The sequence below is a fragment of the Xylocopa sonorina genome, chromosome 7 (assembly GCF_050948175.1).
Source record: "Xylocopa sonorina isolate GNS202 chromosome 7, iyXylSono1_principal, whole genome shotgun sequence".
NCBI classification, from domain to species: Eukaryota; Metazoa; Arthropoda; class Insecta; order Hymenoptera; family Apidae; genus Xylocopa; species Xylocopa sonorina.
This window is the reverse complement of record NC_135199.1, coordinates 2,235,967-2,253,534: the sequence shown is the minus strand read 5'-3', so window position 1 is coordinate 2,253,534 and position 17,568 is coordinate 2,235,967. Positions and strand designations below refer to the sequence as shown.

Below are 17,568 nucleotides of genomic sequence, written 5' to 3'. Positions count from 1 at the left end.
CGAACAATTCGTTTGCACGTACTTACGCGCGATATCTAAAAATATATTCGCGCTAAAGATACGATCAATTGGCAACTCGGAAACCGGTAGAAGAAACATCGCGTGGTCCAAAACTTTTGCCCACTCTACACCTCTCTGTACTAGAGTTCCTCCCGCTAGACTCCCGCACTCCGTCTCCTTAGTACTCTCGATCACGTCGTGATATTACCTTCGAATTAACACCGAGCTCCATCACCCTCGTCCACGATCGCGTGCATTGTCTTATTTCCCGCGCTGCTCCTCGATCCCCCGTTCCATGCGTATCTGCTGTTATTACGTCTTTTACCGCGAGAGTCCGCTCGCCGCGCTAATTACGACGACGAATCGTCCCAAGGGGGGAGGATTGTCTCTCCCGTGCGCGCAAAGCCGAGCCTAGGAGAGACGGGAGTAATTCTTACGATGAATCGCGGGAAAAATTGCGAAAACGGTCAGGCGAGATGTTAAAAGAAGGAGAGAGAGAGAGAGAGAGAGAGAGAGAGAGAGAGAGAGAGGGAGAATGTTTCGTGGCTTGCACGAGGCGTGTCGCGGTAACGAGCGCGCGTTTCGATGATTGGCGTATAATTAATATTTAACCGGGCAGGCATTAAAGCATTCACTGTCCGGGCGTTTTGTCGGGATGCTCGCTTATTAGAGACTAAACGGAAGCCGTATCGTTGAATAAGGGCCGATGAACAAAATACATTCGTTTCCGCGCGAGTGGTCGAATCGTTCGAAGGAAACCTTCTCGCAGAGAGAGAGATACGAGGAGGAGAGGATTACCCCGGAGCCGCTATTAACAAAATAGAACGGCAGCGTTCGGGTTCTCGTTCGCGTAATTAGCTCATCGGCTACGCACGCGAACGATCGGGAACGGTGAGAGTGGTGGTTAAGAAAAACAAAAAAAAATGGAGGATGGGAGGGAGGAAAAAGGAAAAGAAAAATAGTGCGCTCGTTACGCGGCCACCACGCCGTCGTTTCATATCCAGCCATGGACGTTCTCGCTGGATAATTACGTCTTTCGGAACAACCAGACCCGTCTCTCCCGCGGCCCTTCACGACGCGGCCCTTCTGACAGCCCCTGGAACGGTTTATTTCGTGTTCCAGCCCCTTTCGTCGACGCGGACGACGCTCGTTTTGCGGCGATTAGCGGGAAATCCGCTCGGAACAGAAGCCGAAGTCGGGTTTTGAGTTAACCAGATGCTACCGCAACAAGTATAGAGATATGTCTTAATTCGACATACGTTCTTTCGGAACATTTTTGCGCCGGTTTCGCGTGGCTAGCGTCTTTTTTTTCTTTTTTTTTTCTCTTTTTAAGATTTTACAGAATTTTGTTGTTCGTTTCTTTAGCGAAGTTTATTATATAGGGCTCGCGAAAGAAGAAATCTTTGACGCTTGTAAAAGTATCGATTAGAAAAGATTTTTAACCAACTTTCGCTTTTACTTACGTTTATATTTGCCAACGATAATGATAATTGTAATCCGGTAATCGTGAAATACATTCGCGGATTGTCGAGGAACGGAGGTTACGCCATTCGATCGTTTACAATTGGGATTTGTCGTTGTTCGTGAAAACGACACCTCGAAGCGTACAATGTTAAAATATCCGCGTCCAATTATCCGTCCGTCCAACTGGCCCGAAAAACAAGCAAAGAGCGAACTCGAGCGTCGATTCCCTCCGATTGAAAGCCGGCCGCGAGACGAGAAACACCGAGAAGAGCCTCGCCGCGCGCGGAACACTTTATGCGCACGCAATCGTCATACATGAATATGGAGTATGCTGTTTGACGTATCGTAGGCATGATTGCTATGTACAAGTAAGTTTACAATGATTCCCGGGGGTACGCGGTCGAGGATGGCCCCGAAGGCGATCGCGTGCGCCGCCTCTCACATGGCCAATCTCTCGAGCGGGATCCCCGTGGTGGTCGACTGTGTAGTTTCCGGCGTGTCGAACCTGTCGCTGTCGTCCGCGTCCTCGATCTCTTCCGCCGATTTGTTCTCCTCCTCGAGTAGCCTGAGCGTCGTCGAGGCGTCGCCGCCGGCTTCGATCGAGGTGGCAAACGTCGCGTCGATCGTGGTGGTCGCGTGCTCGCTAGAAAGCGTCGAGGATGGCTCCTCGTCGATCGACGAGGTCTCGAAGGAGGTTCTCGGCCCGTCCTCCTCCGCGATCTCCGGCACTTCGACGGAGGAGGGGCTCGACTCGTGGAAGGAAACTGTCTGAGGAACTTTTACGGTGACCGATTCGGCAAAGCTCCGATCGGACATTGGCACGCCGTCAGTCGTTGTCGTCGTCGTCGTCGTCGTCGTCGTCGTCGTCGTCGTCGTCTCGTCAATGCTCGGCATCGTGACTCTGTCGATCGTCTTCTGCCGATTCCTCCCGAACGCTTTCCCTACTCTATTACGAGGGCCCACGGGCCCAGCGGCGTTCGGACCAATCGACGCGTTCCTCGACGAGGAAGACGACTTGGTCCTTCGTCTAGGCGAGCCTCCTCTCCCTGAAGGGACGGTTGGCGCACCAGGATACCACCAAGAGGAGGAGGACGCTACGGAGGTCGGTACGGAAGTTCCCGTGGGCACCGCAGACGTGTTGTCCGCTCTGCCAGCCGTGAACCTCTTCCGGGCCAGAGGTACCCCTTGGTTCCTCCTCGCCGCCAGCCCCTTCTTCTTTTTCCTCTTCTTCCCGTCCGTCAAATTAGGCTTTTTACTCTGACTCATGCTGGCAGCGGCGTTTACTTTTTTCGCGTTTGACGCTGGTGCTTTGCTCTTACCGTTGCTGCTCGCTGTGGTCCCGTTCCTACGGCCTCCTGCTACTCCGCCCTCCTCCTGAACCCGCAGCTTCCGTTTCTTAGACGAGACCGTGAGCGCCTCTCTACGACAGGCCTCCTCGCTCGCTGCGCCCTCGCAGGATCTCTTCGACTCCGGGGATGTTGTACCGTTCGTTGCCGGTGGACCCTCGTTTCCAACCGGAACCATCACCTCCGCGGAACCACCGTTCTCCTCGGCCATCTGACACTGCGGTCCCGGCTTCTCACCTTGCCTGCATTTTCGCTTCCTCTTCTTCCTCTTCTTTCGTTTCCGACACCTGAACTTATCCCTGCCGTCCTTTTCCTGAACAGGAAGAGTGGGGCAGAGCGACTGTTGGATCACGTCGCCCCGATGGCTGTTGTGCCGGTGCCGTACGTTGTGCTTCGCGCCGAGCATTCGCCTTTGAAGCGCCTCCACTCGCTCCGCAGGAGCGACCTGAGTTAACACCCGCGCGTAGGTGGACAGCCGGCCGAGGTTGTGACCCTTCGCCTGTACCCTCCTCGGCTGACCGCGACGGTTCAATCCGAGGAACAGCGTCTTTTTCGCCGTCGACCATTTCGCCGAGCTGTACGTGTTGTAGTTGTGCTGCTCGAGAGTCTCGTTGAACACGCAGTCGTCCGTGTACTCGCGCTAAAACAGAACATTAACAGAAGGTTAACCATCATCACCGAGGTGTCTCTCTCGTCTCGTCGGAATAAATATTCCGCCCTTCTCTTTTCTTCGGTTAATTCGATTCGTGATTATCGCGTGGTCATTTTAATGCGCGGTGAAATATCAACGACGCCACCCGATGGAAGGCAGACGAACATCGAGCATAACACGGAACCAGCTCGAGTGGCCGCACACCGAGCATTATGTTTTCGCTGCCGTTCAGCCGCGCTGTGATTTCGCTGTCCGCTTTATGGTAACTCGTTTCTAGACGAGCGGAAGCGGCCGTGCTCTTCATCGGCTCTAATTACAGCGTTTAACCGTTCCGCGAAGCCGAGAAAAAATTCAGGAAATCTCGCGGACGAGCGCGAGGCTTACGAGCGCGGCGAAACGACGAAAAACTAGCCTCCCTACCTTTTCGTCTCTTTACGCGGTGCACTGCAACGTCCCGTTAACGATTATCGATAACTTATTCAGAGCGAACATCGATCTAGCGAGACGATAGCGAGTTACCGTGTATCCGCGTAACAATGTTTCTCGAGATTCGTTTCCCCGTTTGTGGCCGTCGTAAAAATTTGCATATTATGTACTGATATCGCGTACGATCCTACTACCGTTCCGTTTAAATATATGTTATACACACACACACACGCGCGCGTGCGCGCGCGCGATACTTGTTGCGTATCAGTGTTTATTAGTTTAACTCGTAAAAAGTTGCAAATCACCTGTCGTTTCGGTACGTTTGACACTCGTCGCTAGTACAACTTAATCGATCGATTTTCCTACTGATTTTCTTTCCGATTCTCCTTGCAGGATTTGAAATCGTTCTCGAACGAGCCGAAGAACATCGCGAAGGCGTGGCTGGTACATTTTTGAATCGCGAGATCGAGCGGAGATAGCGACTACGCGGGAAATCGAGGTTTCCGCAGAATTTACCGGCCGGAAGCCGAAGCAATGCGGTTCCTCTTAAGATACGGATCTCGCGAAATAGGTGAATCGATAAAGAGCTAGCTGCGCTTTAAGATTCTTCGACGTTATTGAGTCGTAACGTCCCGTAACGCCTCGTAACGTGGGTGAGGTTTGACGTTTACGATTGTAACTTTCGGAATGGAGTCGTCGTAAACCGGGGTGCATCGGAGTGGTTCGCGCTTTTAGACGCGATACAAAGTAGACGCGGAGCAAGATACGCGCATCTGATAAAGTCGTTGCGTTAAGTTGTTACACGAGGTGCGAATGTATCGTGTCTGATTCGTACGTGAATTACGATGATAGCTCGAATCGTTGAAATTGCCATTTTATTTATGTCCGTTTGCTCGGTGGCGAATCAGAGCAGAGTGGCAAGTAACCAGTAAATACTGATTCTCGGCAAGTGTCGTTCCATGAAATTCAACCGATTTGATTTGAACCTCGCGTAGAAACATGCACGGAAATTGCTCTATAAACATCGTCTCGACTCTTGACTTGGATGCATTATACTTATGTACCAGCAGTGTCAAATTCATGCAGGCAGTTACTGGGCATAAAAAAATAAACACGGAGAACGTAGCAACGGTTTAAACCGCTCGTTGAATCGAAAATAAATGTCATCGATCGCATTAAAATGTTGGAAATATGAAGTTGGTGCAAAACTGTCATTAACGGCGCTATTAACGGAAAACCGGATCATAGTAAGGAAGAACGCTTCAACAGAGTATAAGAGGACTGGTTAATAAACTTAATCTCGCGTTCGATGTACACATATTAACGGGATGAAATTCATAAACTGTATGCCCTATGAAAACGAACGAGAAGAAAGTAGCAAATTTCATCTCGAGTTCCACAGCACGCCGCTACGAACAAAGTATCGCGGTGGACAAAGTACGCGCGGCGTGCAATAAGGATAAAGAATATAAAATGTATTATAATAATAAAGAATTGTAATAAAGAAAAGGTAGGATAAAGTTGAAGTCGATGATGGCTCGAACCCGCGGTCTGCAATCTTCGCCCATGGATGATTAACGGGAACGCGGATCCCTCTCCCCGTATTATAGAAAAATCGAACGGGAACGATTTTTCGCGAACAGATCGATCGGTCGTTCGAAGGAGAACGAGGCTGATTCTCGTGATCGGTGTAGCTTTCCTGGGAAGTTAAAAAGCGAAATTTCCGTCATTATAAAAATCCTTCGCTATCCAGTGGAAACGTTCGGGTACTCGAACGATGCAAATTTGTACAGGAACAGGTTTACAGAGCGTGTAATTAGAAAAAAGGACAAACACGAGATATGTAATCTGTTCAGACGAGATGTAATTACAGCGAGTTTAGAAATATTGTGTGGTTCGCTTACTGATAAGCGGCCAGGATCTTCACAATTATCCGCTCTTGCCAGATGCTGCTGCGTATTGAGCGATCATCCCGCGGAACAGTTACATTTGTCAATTCCAATATTTTAGTCGATACTCGCAGTTGTTGATCGGTGCAGAAAATAATACGAAACGGTGCCGAACAGGCGCCAACTTACGTCGCGATAATTCATAAAGCAATAAAATACGAGACAATGAATCTCGGCGAGGAGTACCGTCCGCGTGATTTACAATCGATTCGTCGCCTCGTTAATTCTCGCGCAGCTCCGCTGAAAAACCGGAGATCTGGACGTGTTTGCGCATCCCCGTTTATGGCCGCGATAAATGTGGAATACCGCGAAAGAGCAGTTTTCATTGAGCGCGCCGCGCTCACCGCGTGATTACGAAAACGATCTCATTCACCCTGGAATAATGTGATTTATCGCGTATTTATTCTGTCATTATTAAAATCCGCTTTTCGATTAACGTTCTTTAAACGAACGAATCGAGAGGAACCGTTCATCGATTTCATTCATTTCATTCATTTCATTCATTTCATTCATTTCATTCATTTCATTCATTTCATTCTCCATATCGTTACGTCAGATATTGGTCACGTGCGACAGTGATAACAATAATTATTGTTATCGGTAATAACGATAAGAATCGCGGCCAGTGGCAGACGTAATAACAATTGGGATGTCAGTTTTGTTCGAGCGACTCGGTTTAAACAGGGAGACCGTTAAAACCGATTAATGCCTACGTGTGTGTTACTATTATAGTTTATACAAATTATCCAGCTTTACCGAGAGAGATTATAAGCCTCTTATGTATAATTTTGTATAATTTTGTATAATTTTGTATAATTCTTCGGCTTACGCTTTACTAAATTGTACTTGCAATTATTTCGCGCCTGGTGTCAGGCACTTAGCTGCAAATCCTGTCCTTACGTGTAATTCTGGAATTTAAATTGCAGCATTAAGAGATGTAAATTACATAGTTAAAATACATGGCCAGCTGTTGACTGAGAAATGAGAGCACTTTGAGTACTTGGCGAGCGAACGTACAAAAATGAAGTTACCCTTTCATTAATCAACAATAAGACACGTACACTGTACTACGCGTATCTTCTATTGATCGAAATCATCGGAGCATCGTTCGAAGTGTAAGAAATGCGCGGTCGTTGAAATGTTGCGTTCACCCCAGAATTCTGGTAGGCGCGAGGAAACCGGCGAGCATGCATCAAACGCGGTGGCTAAACAAACCTTTGTGTTTTCCCTCGGAGGATTTACGAGCGGCCGATTCCTCTCGTTGTCGACAGCCCGGATGAAGAACGCACCGAGCGAAATTATCGAAACGGTCGCGTCCCCTTTTATAACGCATCGGGCACCGTCCAACACGCGCCGCGACATGTGGCGTCTGTTAACCCTGCCCACCACGACCATGAAAAGTTCTCACTCTGTTTACCGAGTGACCGACCGTCAACCTAGTCCGACTCTCCTCTCACGGACTGGCATACTTTCTACTTTCCACGAAAAATCTTTACGATCCCATTATTTTCATACTATACTTGTAATTATTACGATTTGTTACTCGCAGGACGGAACCCCTCTCATTAGCCTTTAAAGAGAGATGCTATCGCGCTTGTTCATATTGTTGTTTATTATTCATATAGAGATAAGCACCCTTGTCTCTCTAATGGACTGGATTTCTATTTCTTCGTTCCATTAATCTTCCTACTTCCTTACATTATTGACTAGTATCGGCTACTAGTATGGTCATTACTCAAGTTGCAAGCGAATTTGCGTTAGTGCAAATAATCTTGAATAATTACTAAGCAAGTTTCGAAATCTACAGTACGAAAATAAAGCGTTAAACGATCGGTCACGGATCCCGAGTAATCTCGTTGGAAATAACGAAAGGGTTAATGACACGCTCAAGGTCAATAAGTTCGATCCTCTCCGTACGACTTACGTCGTAAATTACCAGCAGATGATGTAATTTATTGTTAATTTATTGATTTCCCCCTCCTGCGGCAGACAGACATTGGATTTTTAACAGGGACACGTACGCGAGTAAAGCCAACTGTGTACAGGTAAAATTGGACAACTCGACAAACCATACTGAATAGTTATCCAAATGCGCACGCACGACTACTAAAATAAATCTTTCGAACGATTCACGGGCGAGTTAAATTGCGTCGAGTTGCTGCGTTAGAAATATTGCGTTCGCGACTGTATGCACTGTATGTTTCAGCGTGACCGCGGCCTAACGCCGCAACGAGTGCAATCTCGCCAAGTGCCAGCGTAACTGCTCACATCCTTCAGATTCATCGACAATTAGAAATTATTCGTGATCGCGAGGCGTAAAAACGGCGACCGTTCCTTTTCTCTTTTTCTTCTTTTGCTCTCCCGAGCGCGTCGTACGGGCGCGCGTTTAAACGCGTCTAATACCCCGAATCAAGGCCGCGGATGGAAAATCGTTATATCGATTGATTTATAATAACCGCTCTTCGTGATCTATGATTATATTCTTTTTCCACTTCGAGTGACTGACTCATTTGGTATGCGTGCACGCAACGTCGAACTCCACTCCGGCCTAAGAGGTGTATGCTTATGAGCTGAGAAAAGGAGCAAGGGGGATCGGACCCAATTCCGGCGAGAACGATCTCATAAGCCGAGGGTAATGATTTGCCGCGTGTTGAAAAATTTCAGAATAATGCATTTTACCGTATCGGCTGATGGTTGAAAAGTTAATCTGAAGGACTGAAAATTCAGAATTGTCGCGATTAAGAAACTAACTAGTAGTAAAGAACTTGTAAAACGCGGGAGCATCAGCAGGATGCGACTTGGCCGCAGTATAATAAAGAGTTGGAAGAAGAAAAAAAAAAAAAAAAAAAAAAAAAAAGAAAAAAAAGAAAAACAAGGGTGACAGCCGATCTTTTAATGTATAATGTAATGTATAATGTAATGTAATGTAATGTAATGTAATGTAATGTAATGTAATGTAATTCCAGTCGCTTAAAGGCGAACGGGAGCATGTAATCCCGTTGAGTACATACGCCTGCTGTTGCGAAGTTTAAAGCACCGATCACGTAACTTGGTAACGAGCCTTTTCCTCTGGCACACGAGCAGACTTGGTGGCTTAAGTGGCAACTACAGAAGTCAAATCGCACGCTTATGTATATTTATCGGTATGGACGAAGTCGTAAGATTTTAAAGCAACGATAATTACTGTTATCGATCCGGCCGTTACTTCGAAACCAATGCGTCAGCACGGAAATTCCACGATTCTTTTTTCTTCCCACCTCGCTACCTGGAACTTCATTTCCTCTTCCTTTCATCATTTTCCAATCGAGCCAGTAATTATCTAGCGATATTAGCCGCATGCTCGATACCTCTACCGCTATCGGCGAGATAATAATTGTTCTTAATAGACGGACAAGTGAATTTAAATCGGTTCGGTTACCAATGAACACCGATTCCGAAACCATTTAAATACAAACAGATACTTCTACCAAACATTGTCCTGTTGCTTCTTAAACACACAAGTTCAAGTGTTGGACAAATTCAGTATACTTGTGCATATTTGTTCGAATGTTTCGCGCGGTACGAATCAGTTACGTTTAACGCTTAACTGTCAAAAAGTCTCACCACTGAATACCCTTGTAACAGTTGCAACTTTTTATTCAAACAATTCAATCGTCGAATGACACTTCTGTATTTATATATTTCTTATATTTCTATAAAAAGGACAAGAGGAGCAGTTTGCTCAGGTAGGTCAAAGTCAACTGGTTCCTAGCCTATATTCAGCGTGCAACGAGTAGAATCGTCTCATCGGGCCTCGGATTTCGTCGTCCACCAGACGTCGTTTCAATCTGTTCGCAAATCGAACTTGATCCGCCGCTGGAATTCTTTTCTCTTCGCTTCTCTTTTTTCACGGTTTCTTTGTACGCGGCGCAAACGAGAATAGCCGGGACGTTTTACGCGTCTCGAGTGATTTGTCGCAAGTTGTGGTACCCGGTGGCAACTCGGTAATTGCAACCTCGATAATTTGCATGCGGTGTCAGGTAGGTTGCATTCCGTCAACGCGTCATGTATGGCTAGCAGTTAATGGAAGACACCAGTGAAAAGAGAAGCGTGGGGAGGTTTCCCCGGATCTCGATTTCCCCGTTATTATATTTGAATTCGAAGCGAATTGATTCCGGAGCGGTGATACGTAAATTATAGGTAAACTACTATAATAAAAGCCATAAGGAATCAAGCAGATGCAATTAAATCAATTCTTGTAATTTGAGCGTATTAAGATAAATCCAAGGGTAGTGAGCGGAACGAGAGGGAAACTAAAAAAACGACAGAATCCGATTTTATTGAGCTAACTCTATCAACTTTAATTGTCACCTGAAACGCCATCATCCGCTATCAAGAAACGGAAAGCGAACCCTCTGCGAGGCTCCTAATCCGCGCGTTCATAAACAATCAAACGGAGCCGCATCAAAGCAAAAGAACAAACAGATCCTTAACTCTCGCGCCTATTAAGGAAACACGAACGCGCCATAAAACCAGCAGCAACGTGCACGTGAGAAATCGCGCGCTTACGTTAGGGGGACCGAGAATATCTCGCCGGGCGTTTCAGCGCTTCGTTTAAACGTAACGCGTTTCCAACCGTTGGCCCAGGTTTCTCACACGTGGTGCTATTACGCCCGACGCGTTACACAATAGCAAACGACGGGACCCCGGTGCCAACTCGTTATTTCCATACGGGGTGGAACGGGCGTTAAGTACTCGCCGCGCGTTTCCCCGAGCGGTCGCATGCGTCGAGCCCGTTCCCCAGATGCGTATCGTCGTTTACGTCGGGCTTCGCTATTCGAAATAATCCACCGCCTCCGTTCGAAAGAAACCGCTTAATGGTCGCACCCTGTTTACGGATTACATTATTTATATTCTTATTCCCGGCCAAAGCCGGTAAGTAGAGTGTCTCCATCAAATTCAATCACGTGATTATTAAATTACATTTTTTCCGTTCCGTTAATTCAGAATGCCTGGTAAATCGTGAGGAAAATGCCCTTCGCAAAACGTTCAGCGAGGAGCCTGTATTAAATCGAGTTTAGTATGTCGTCGATTGCACGTGTCGATCATGTCCGCTTTCAATGCGAATAGATCATTCGCCCTCTCGAATGGCTCTCGTTCGATTCGCGTGTACTCGGACGTAACTTAAATAAACGGGGACTTGGGGATATTATCCTATATCAACTGCAAACATTCGATAACTTTTCTACAGAGCCTCGTATAATATTAATCTTCTAGCAAGTGACCGAACATTTATCTTTCCGCTCTTTAAACGTGAATTAAGTACATAAGAATTATACGTATTTTTAATGAACGCGTGCGCGGAAACTTCTCTCCTCCTGGAGTAAATTTCGTTCTAAACCCTTGATTTCAACTCCGAAGACTTACCTCGTAGAAAGCGACCTCGAATAGCTGGCTATCTTAAAGGCTGATAAAATTCCGACTCCTACGTCTGTGCCTTTTAATTACCGTAATTGTGCCAAGAATCGTCCAGGGGAGGAAAATTACGGAACCAAACGATGCACCGCGACGTATCTGCGCGGCGATCACGACGATGAGAAAATAGGCGGCGGTACAGCGTAATAACCGCGGAAACGTATCGCGATCTCGTTTGCGCTATCACCGCCGCTGCTTTATAGGGGGTATCAATGTTAATTACTCGCTCGGGCATCGTTTATTTAATCGAACGAATCTCCCTGTTTTTTTACATATACCAATGTACACGCGCATTCACGTCTAACAGCGACGAGTGGTGCAAGATAAATAGCTCGCGTGTACGCATGCGTGTACGCATGCGTGTACGCGAGCTATCGAAGAAGAGTACACTGTCGTTTAATAATGTTAATAGGGTATTTTTTGTTCTTCTTTTTTAATCAAGGGATGAGTTTAGCCCCTTCTACTGTACGGTTGCCGACTGAAAGATCGTTTGCGAAGATAGCGACGTATTCAGGTCCGTTTTCAGTAAAGATTTTCCAGGATGGAAAAGATGTATCACGAGGAACACCGTTCCGCAGGCGCATTGGCCGCGAATAGAGAGAAACCGTTTAAAAGCCGTTAAAAAGCCTGGTCGTTAACCGTGTCTAGACATTTACGATTACAGTGATTTCTGGCCGGTCGAATTTTACCGCGTATACAGAGGTCTCTCGATATCGAAATTTCTCCCGCGCGATATCTTAACGGTCCCGGGGTGTTCTATTCTATTTGCCATCGTATTCGCGAGATTAACCAGCTGTTCGGTCTCTCCGTGTTGGATCGATAGCGGGGCACCCGGTGACGATTCCATTCGAATCGAGGGAAACTCGACGCTTAAACGCGCGCGCGACCAATTAGGACGAGTCAAAGCGTTCTCGCGTTCCGAGTGATCGCGATCGTCGTCGACGCAGGCGTTTCAAGAGACTCGCGAACGTTCCCTCTGTTATTCGTGAACTCTCTCGGGTTCGACTTGTTGTGTCTGCCCGCGTTTTATTGTTTTTGTTTGCGTTTTGTGGGAAATGCGTCTAGCGGCAGACTATACAAAGAAAGGTGAACACCTTGTTCTTCTTTCACTCGGTGTCGCTTGCTTGCGACGAATTTCTCGGAGGATGGGAGGATTGCGTCTCCAAATGGACCTGTAATTGAATTTAACTGAAACGGAAGGAAAGATTCCCTTATAACTCCGCGTATAATTAACGCTTGTATTTATGGTTAATTGCATTTCTCATCGAAGCACAATTTTCTCGTCATTTCCCATGGATATTAGTCGTAGACGAACCACGTATAGCTAAATCGTCGTTGCGCAACGTCATATTTACGGATCACCGAGGAAAACACGGAATTCGATTACGCGAACGGTTCTTTTGCTTCTCGGACAACGTCCCATCGTACGGCGTTACCGGCGAAGAAACAAAAGAATTTCAATTATTCCTACGGTCTAACGTAACCCAACCCAACTCTGTCCTACTACCTTTAGATAAAATTATAGCTGTCCGGTGATCGCTATAATTTTGTACGCGTTGATTTATCCTCATTAATATTCCATCGATTTTCTTTCTCTTTTACAAACTTTTACAACTCTTTACGAAAGGAAGGACCGTCACGCTGCTCGCGCAACCGGTTAAGTCGCTTTGCTGTTCCTTTAATCGGACGCGAATTTACCCTTAATCGTTTCGTTGTTTCTCGGTTACACGGTGCACGTAATTCTCTCAGAACTAACGAATACGAAACTCGCCGGGAGCCGCAGCTTCACAGCTTCGAGCGTTTCTGTAAATCAATTCTAGGTTGCCCGACGATCTTCATCGATATTCGCTGGATCCCTTGGCTCGTCGTTTCACCCCCGTATTATGTCATCATCGGTTCACGCACAGCTATTTGCCCGTGGCAACGCACTGCCAAAGATGGTCATTATAGAATCGTGTTTAATCGTTGCGCGTATACGGCTCGGCGGTTCGAAATGGTAGTACTGGATGCCAGAGGGGGAAAAGGGAGAGGAGAAGACCGAGGAAACCATACATGGCAAGACGGACGTTCAGCTGGTCCCAGGACACGACATCCGTATCGTCGTGGCTAAACTTGCGAGAAGAGTGCGAGCCACCTTTCGGGTGGCACCCCCGAACCGAACGAAGAAGAGCGGAGCGCAAACGTACTTGCGTAACGAAAAGATCGAAAAACGAACGAATCGATCGGTCGACTGGAACGCGTTACAGAATGGGAAAAGAGTCACGTTTCAAGTCAACTCAATTGCATTCTATACAGGCAAACAGCAGGACTACTACAAACACCTACCGTCGTTTATATCGTTTTCTTTGCTTCAAATTTATCAGCTAACCGGGGCCGCGCCGTTTGTTAGGAAAGTTGCACACGTGCCACGCGACAGTTTCGTACGGTACACACATCGTACTATTCCACGGTTCTATTCTAGTCTCCACGACCGGCCATTCCTGCACGCGTCTGTGATTCTAATAATTGAATAGACCATCGCCACGGTGCGACGTAACCCGTTCCGTTTCAAAGGTAAAAAGGTAATCCGGGTGTTTAACTGGGACGGCGCAACGTTCGAGGTTATTGTACACCTCTCGCAATTAGCCGTGTAATGGGAAGTAATTCGCGTTTCGTGGAACGAAGACTCTGCGTCGTTCGCGCCGATCCTTTATTGGCGCAACGAACAACTCGATGGAATTTCTACCGGTGGCGCGATCATTTCTTTCTTTCGTTTTCAATATTCTCGAATGCAGGAAAACGACATTTACCGGACAACAGGATCCAATATCTGTTGCGTTCCAACTCATTGTTTCTTCTCATCGTTTGAAATAGAACACTTTGTACGGTACGTTCAAGATCCTTTTTCCGTATTTCCTTGGCTATCGTTATATATAGAACAGTAAATAGTTTCAAACGGAGCGTTTAGATAAATACGAAGGCTAAAAGGAAAATAATTAACTGTCTTGCTGTGTCTGTTACACGTTTATCGGATCGTATTACGTGTTATGCAAACAACTACTTGTTTTAGCGCGATAGAGTGATTACGCGTTATGTAAAGCCACTTAGTTTTAGTGATAGTTGCTCGTTCTAAGATGAGGAATGTTACGTAGAGACCTAGAATGCTATTTAGATTACTTTATTAATAAATAGAATAATATATTAATAAATAAAAACGCAGAACGTCTGTTATCTATCTGTGTTGTAGTAGAAAAACTAAACGGAAATGAAACGGTGAATTCGATAACTCGAGCTCGCATATTAATTATCCACGTAACCTCTATAAAGCCATTAATCATTACAGGCGATTTTACACATAGCTAATTTCCGTGGCCAGTGGTAATAGGCGATACCCTCGCGGCGGATCGGTTGTTATTTCTCCAGCTGTTCCGATCGTCAGCCCCGCAGCTACGGTTCCCCTTGTGCAATTAACAAAGTGCAGTTCGCTTGATGATCGCGATTAGAAACGCGTGACAGTAACATATGTCGTACAATGCGCTGGCCGTGCGCGAAACTGAGACTAAATACCGTTTTACCCTCCTAATGCAGGCATCGACAAGAGTCCGCGTTCTGAATGTATAATTAAAGGTCGTTTCAGCCACCGGCTTAATTGTTTCTTATTACCGGCCACCGAACCGAGATTTACTCAACCGCTTCGATTTGTACCGGCTAATTGGACAACGGCCAGTTATTCATTCCGCGGTGGGGATTATTGTTTCTTGTTGTTTTCTAGGGGGGCTGCCAGCCCGGGAAACTATTCTGCCAGCGGTTGGCGATTGCCGCGATTAACAGGGAAACTGTCCGAAAACGAGAGCCGAAATTATACTTTCTCTTTGCTAATTTATCGCTCCGTATGATTTCTTTTTCCTTTTTTTCTTGTATTACGAAATAATACGATTTTGTCGTGGACGCTCGCTCGACGAGGGCGCCTTCGTCGAGAACACTTTCTATTTTAGCCGGTGAAAAAATTGAATCACTACCCGTCGGTCGATGAACGAAACGGGAAGATTTACGAGCGGGGCCTAATCGCGGCCACGGTAATTTGTAGAACTCGGTGAGGCGGTCGCGTGAACAGCTAATCGAATTAGCGAATTAATTGCGTTATTAGAACGCGACGGGGGCTAAGCCGTTGCACCGGCGCGCACGCCAATAATCGTAAATCACCGGATTGAATTTTGTACGCCGATTCGAACCGGGGCCGGTCCAGTACGCTGGCCTGGGACGGGCCTGCGACGAGCCTGCGACGAGCCTGCGACGAGCCCACGCGCCCGCAGACGCCGCCTCGTTTCTTCCTTTTTCTGGTTTCTCGACCGTTTTCTATCACTGCTCGCTAATTCCGAGGTGTTAATCGTTTAATAATAGGCGAGGCATCGTGTATCTTAGGGGACGCGAGCTATGCGCGTCCGTTGCGATTCTCTTTGTCAAACGTTTCTTTGTTTCTTCGTTCGAATCGAGACGGGCTGGAACGACGGATGGATAACAGCTATTAGGACCTATTCTTATTACGCGCGCAACGATGACATCGCAACGAACAGCCAACGGTTATAGATCCTACTCTGTCACGTATTTTTCGTATCAGACGCGAAAACAAGGTAGCCCCATCGGACGAGTAAATGAACTCGTAGGTATAAATCTTTTTCGGAAATAGTTTCCAGTTTACCGCGACAAGATTGTTAATTTCTCGTGGAAATAATGTCCCGGGATCGCGCTACTTCGCGGTCGGCGCATGTCCGCGTGAATTACGATACTGCCGTGGGATAAGTACGACGCGACGCGCGCTCGACACCGCACGCAGAATTACGCTGTTAGACGTGGCTGAGGTTAAACTAGTACCGGATCGGGCACGCCGGCGTGTATTTTCGTGTTACCATGTCAAAAGAAACCGCGCTCGTAAACCAAACGAAATACGATGTCAGTGTCTACCACGCGAGAAGACGTATTGCTCCGCGACTTTCAGTGGTTCTTGGCTATAGATCCTTCCTCTCTGGTTCAGCCTACAATTTGCACCTGAACTGGTTCCACTGCCTAGCCTCTTCAGCCTTCGATTCTACTCTTCCTTTTATCCTCTGTTTATTAATAATTAATTCCGTATACCTACGGTTTTGTGCCCGTCTCGTCTCCCGATAAGAAATGTTAATTAACGCGGGGGCTTCGCTTAGCTTGCCAGATTGATGCAGGAAACGCGGTCAGAATTAAAGTGGTTCGTTAAATTGTATTTAAATTGTGTGTGTTAGTGGATCGATGATATAGGAAACGTATAAAGAAATTGAATGATTCTTGCTATGATTCTAGTTGCATTTAGTTATTAAATACAGGAAACGAAGAAAACGCTTTTTATCGGAGTCTTTACTAAACGACCAGTACTAAATTTAATGATGCTTTCATGAAAAGTCCTTGGGCGAATTAAAACTTATTCGCTACCTCTGACACGGTGGTGCTGGTTAATTTTCAACTTTTCACGAAACCGTTACATAAAACTTTAGCCGCAAAAAAGTGTACGGAATCGCTGGGGAAAAGGAAGACGGAGAGAAAGGAAACGAAAGGGCGTAACATTGTCGAAAAAGCCCAGAACGATACCGTTATCCGACTGCCTCGTCCCAGCCGAAGAAAGGAGCGGGCAGGAAAAAAAGGACAAGTGGAAATTTCAAGCAAACTGGCCCCCTCGTATAAATCTCCGACTGAAGCATTCTCGAAATGAGACGTCACTCTGTTCAGCCACGGTTTCCCTATCATTTTTCCCGTGGTAGGAGCCGGGCGAAAATTTGAGAACCCCAAAAAAGGGTAACCGGCAACCGCTCGTCTCTCGGTAGGTGGATCCCTGCTACGGGATTATTTAGAGACATTCCACGAACGCCCACTGGTCACCCACGAGTCACGAACCCCGCCACTACGAGAAAACGTTTCCCGTCGTCCCTTCGGAGACACGCCGTTGAACCGATTTTCTACCCGCAAGACAGATTACCAAATTTTTATTTGCTCAATTTCCTTACACTCAGGGATGCGTTTTCTGCTCGCTTTTTCCTCCTCGGCTCATTTATTCGGCTACTTTCTCTCTCTCTCTCTCTCTCTCTCTCTCTCTCTCTCTCTCTCTCTCTCTCGGCTTCGAGTGCATTACGATAATAGTTCTCGTTTTGTGTAGCCTGGTAATTGATGGCCACGACGCGGTAGTGGGCTACTCGATAAAAAAAACAATTTCGGGGATCCACCCCCTCAAATTTCTCAGAGCGGTTCGCGGTTGCGTTGATTACTCCGATTTATC

At 46.7% G+C, this 17,568-nt stretch overlaps 1 protein-coding gene across 1 annotated transcript in view; it reads right to left on the bottom strand.

The window, feature by feature from the left end:
• Window positions 1-1,902: 1,902 nt before the first annotated feature.
• LOC143425680 (uncharacterized) overlaps window positions 1,903-17,568 on the bottom strand; it is a 103,019-nt gene continuing 87,353 nt past the window's right edge. The window contains exon 3 of the mRNA XM_076898680.1: window positions 1,903-3,450. Within this exon, the coding sequence (XP_076754795.1) occupies window positions 1,903-3,450 (1,548 nt within the window). The remainder of the gene's footprint in view (window positions 3,451-17,568) is intronic.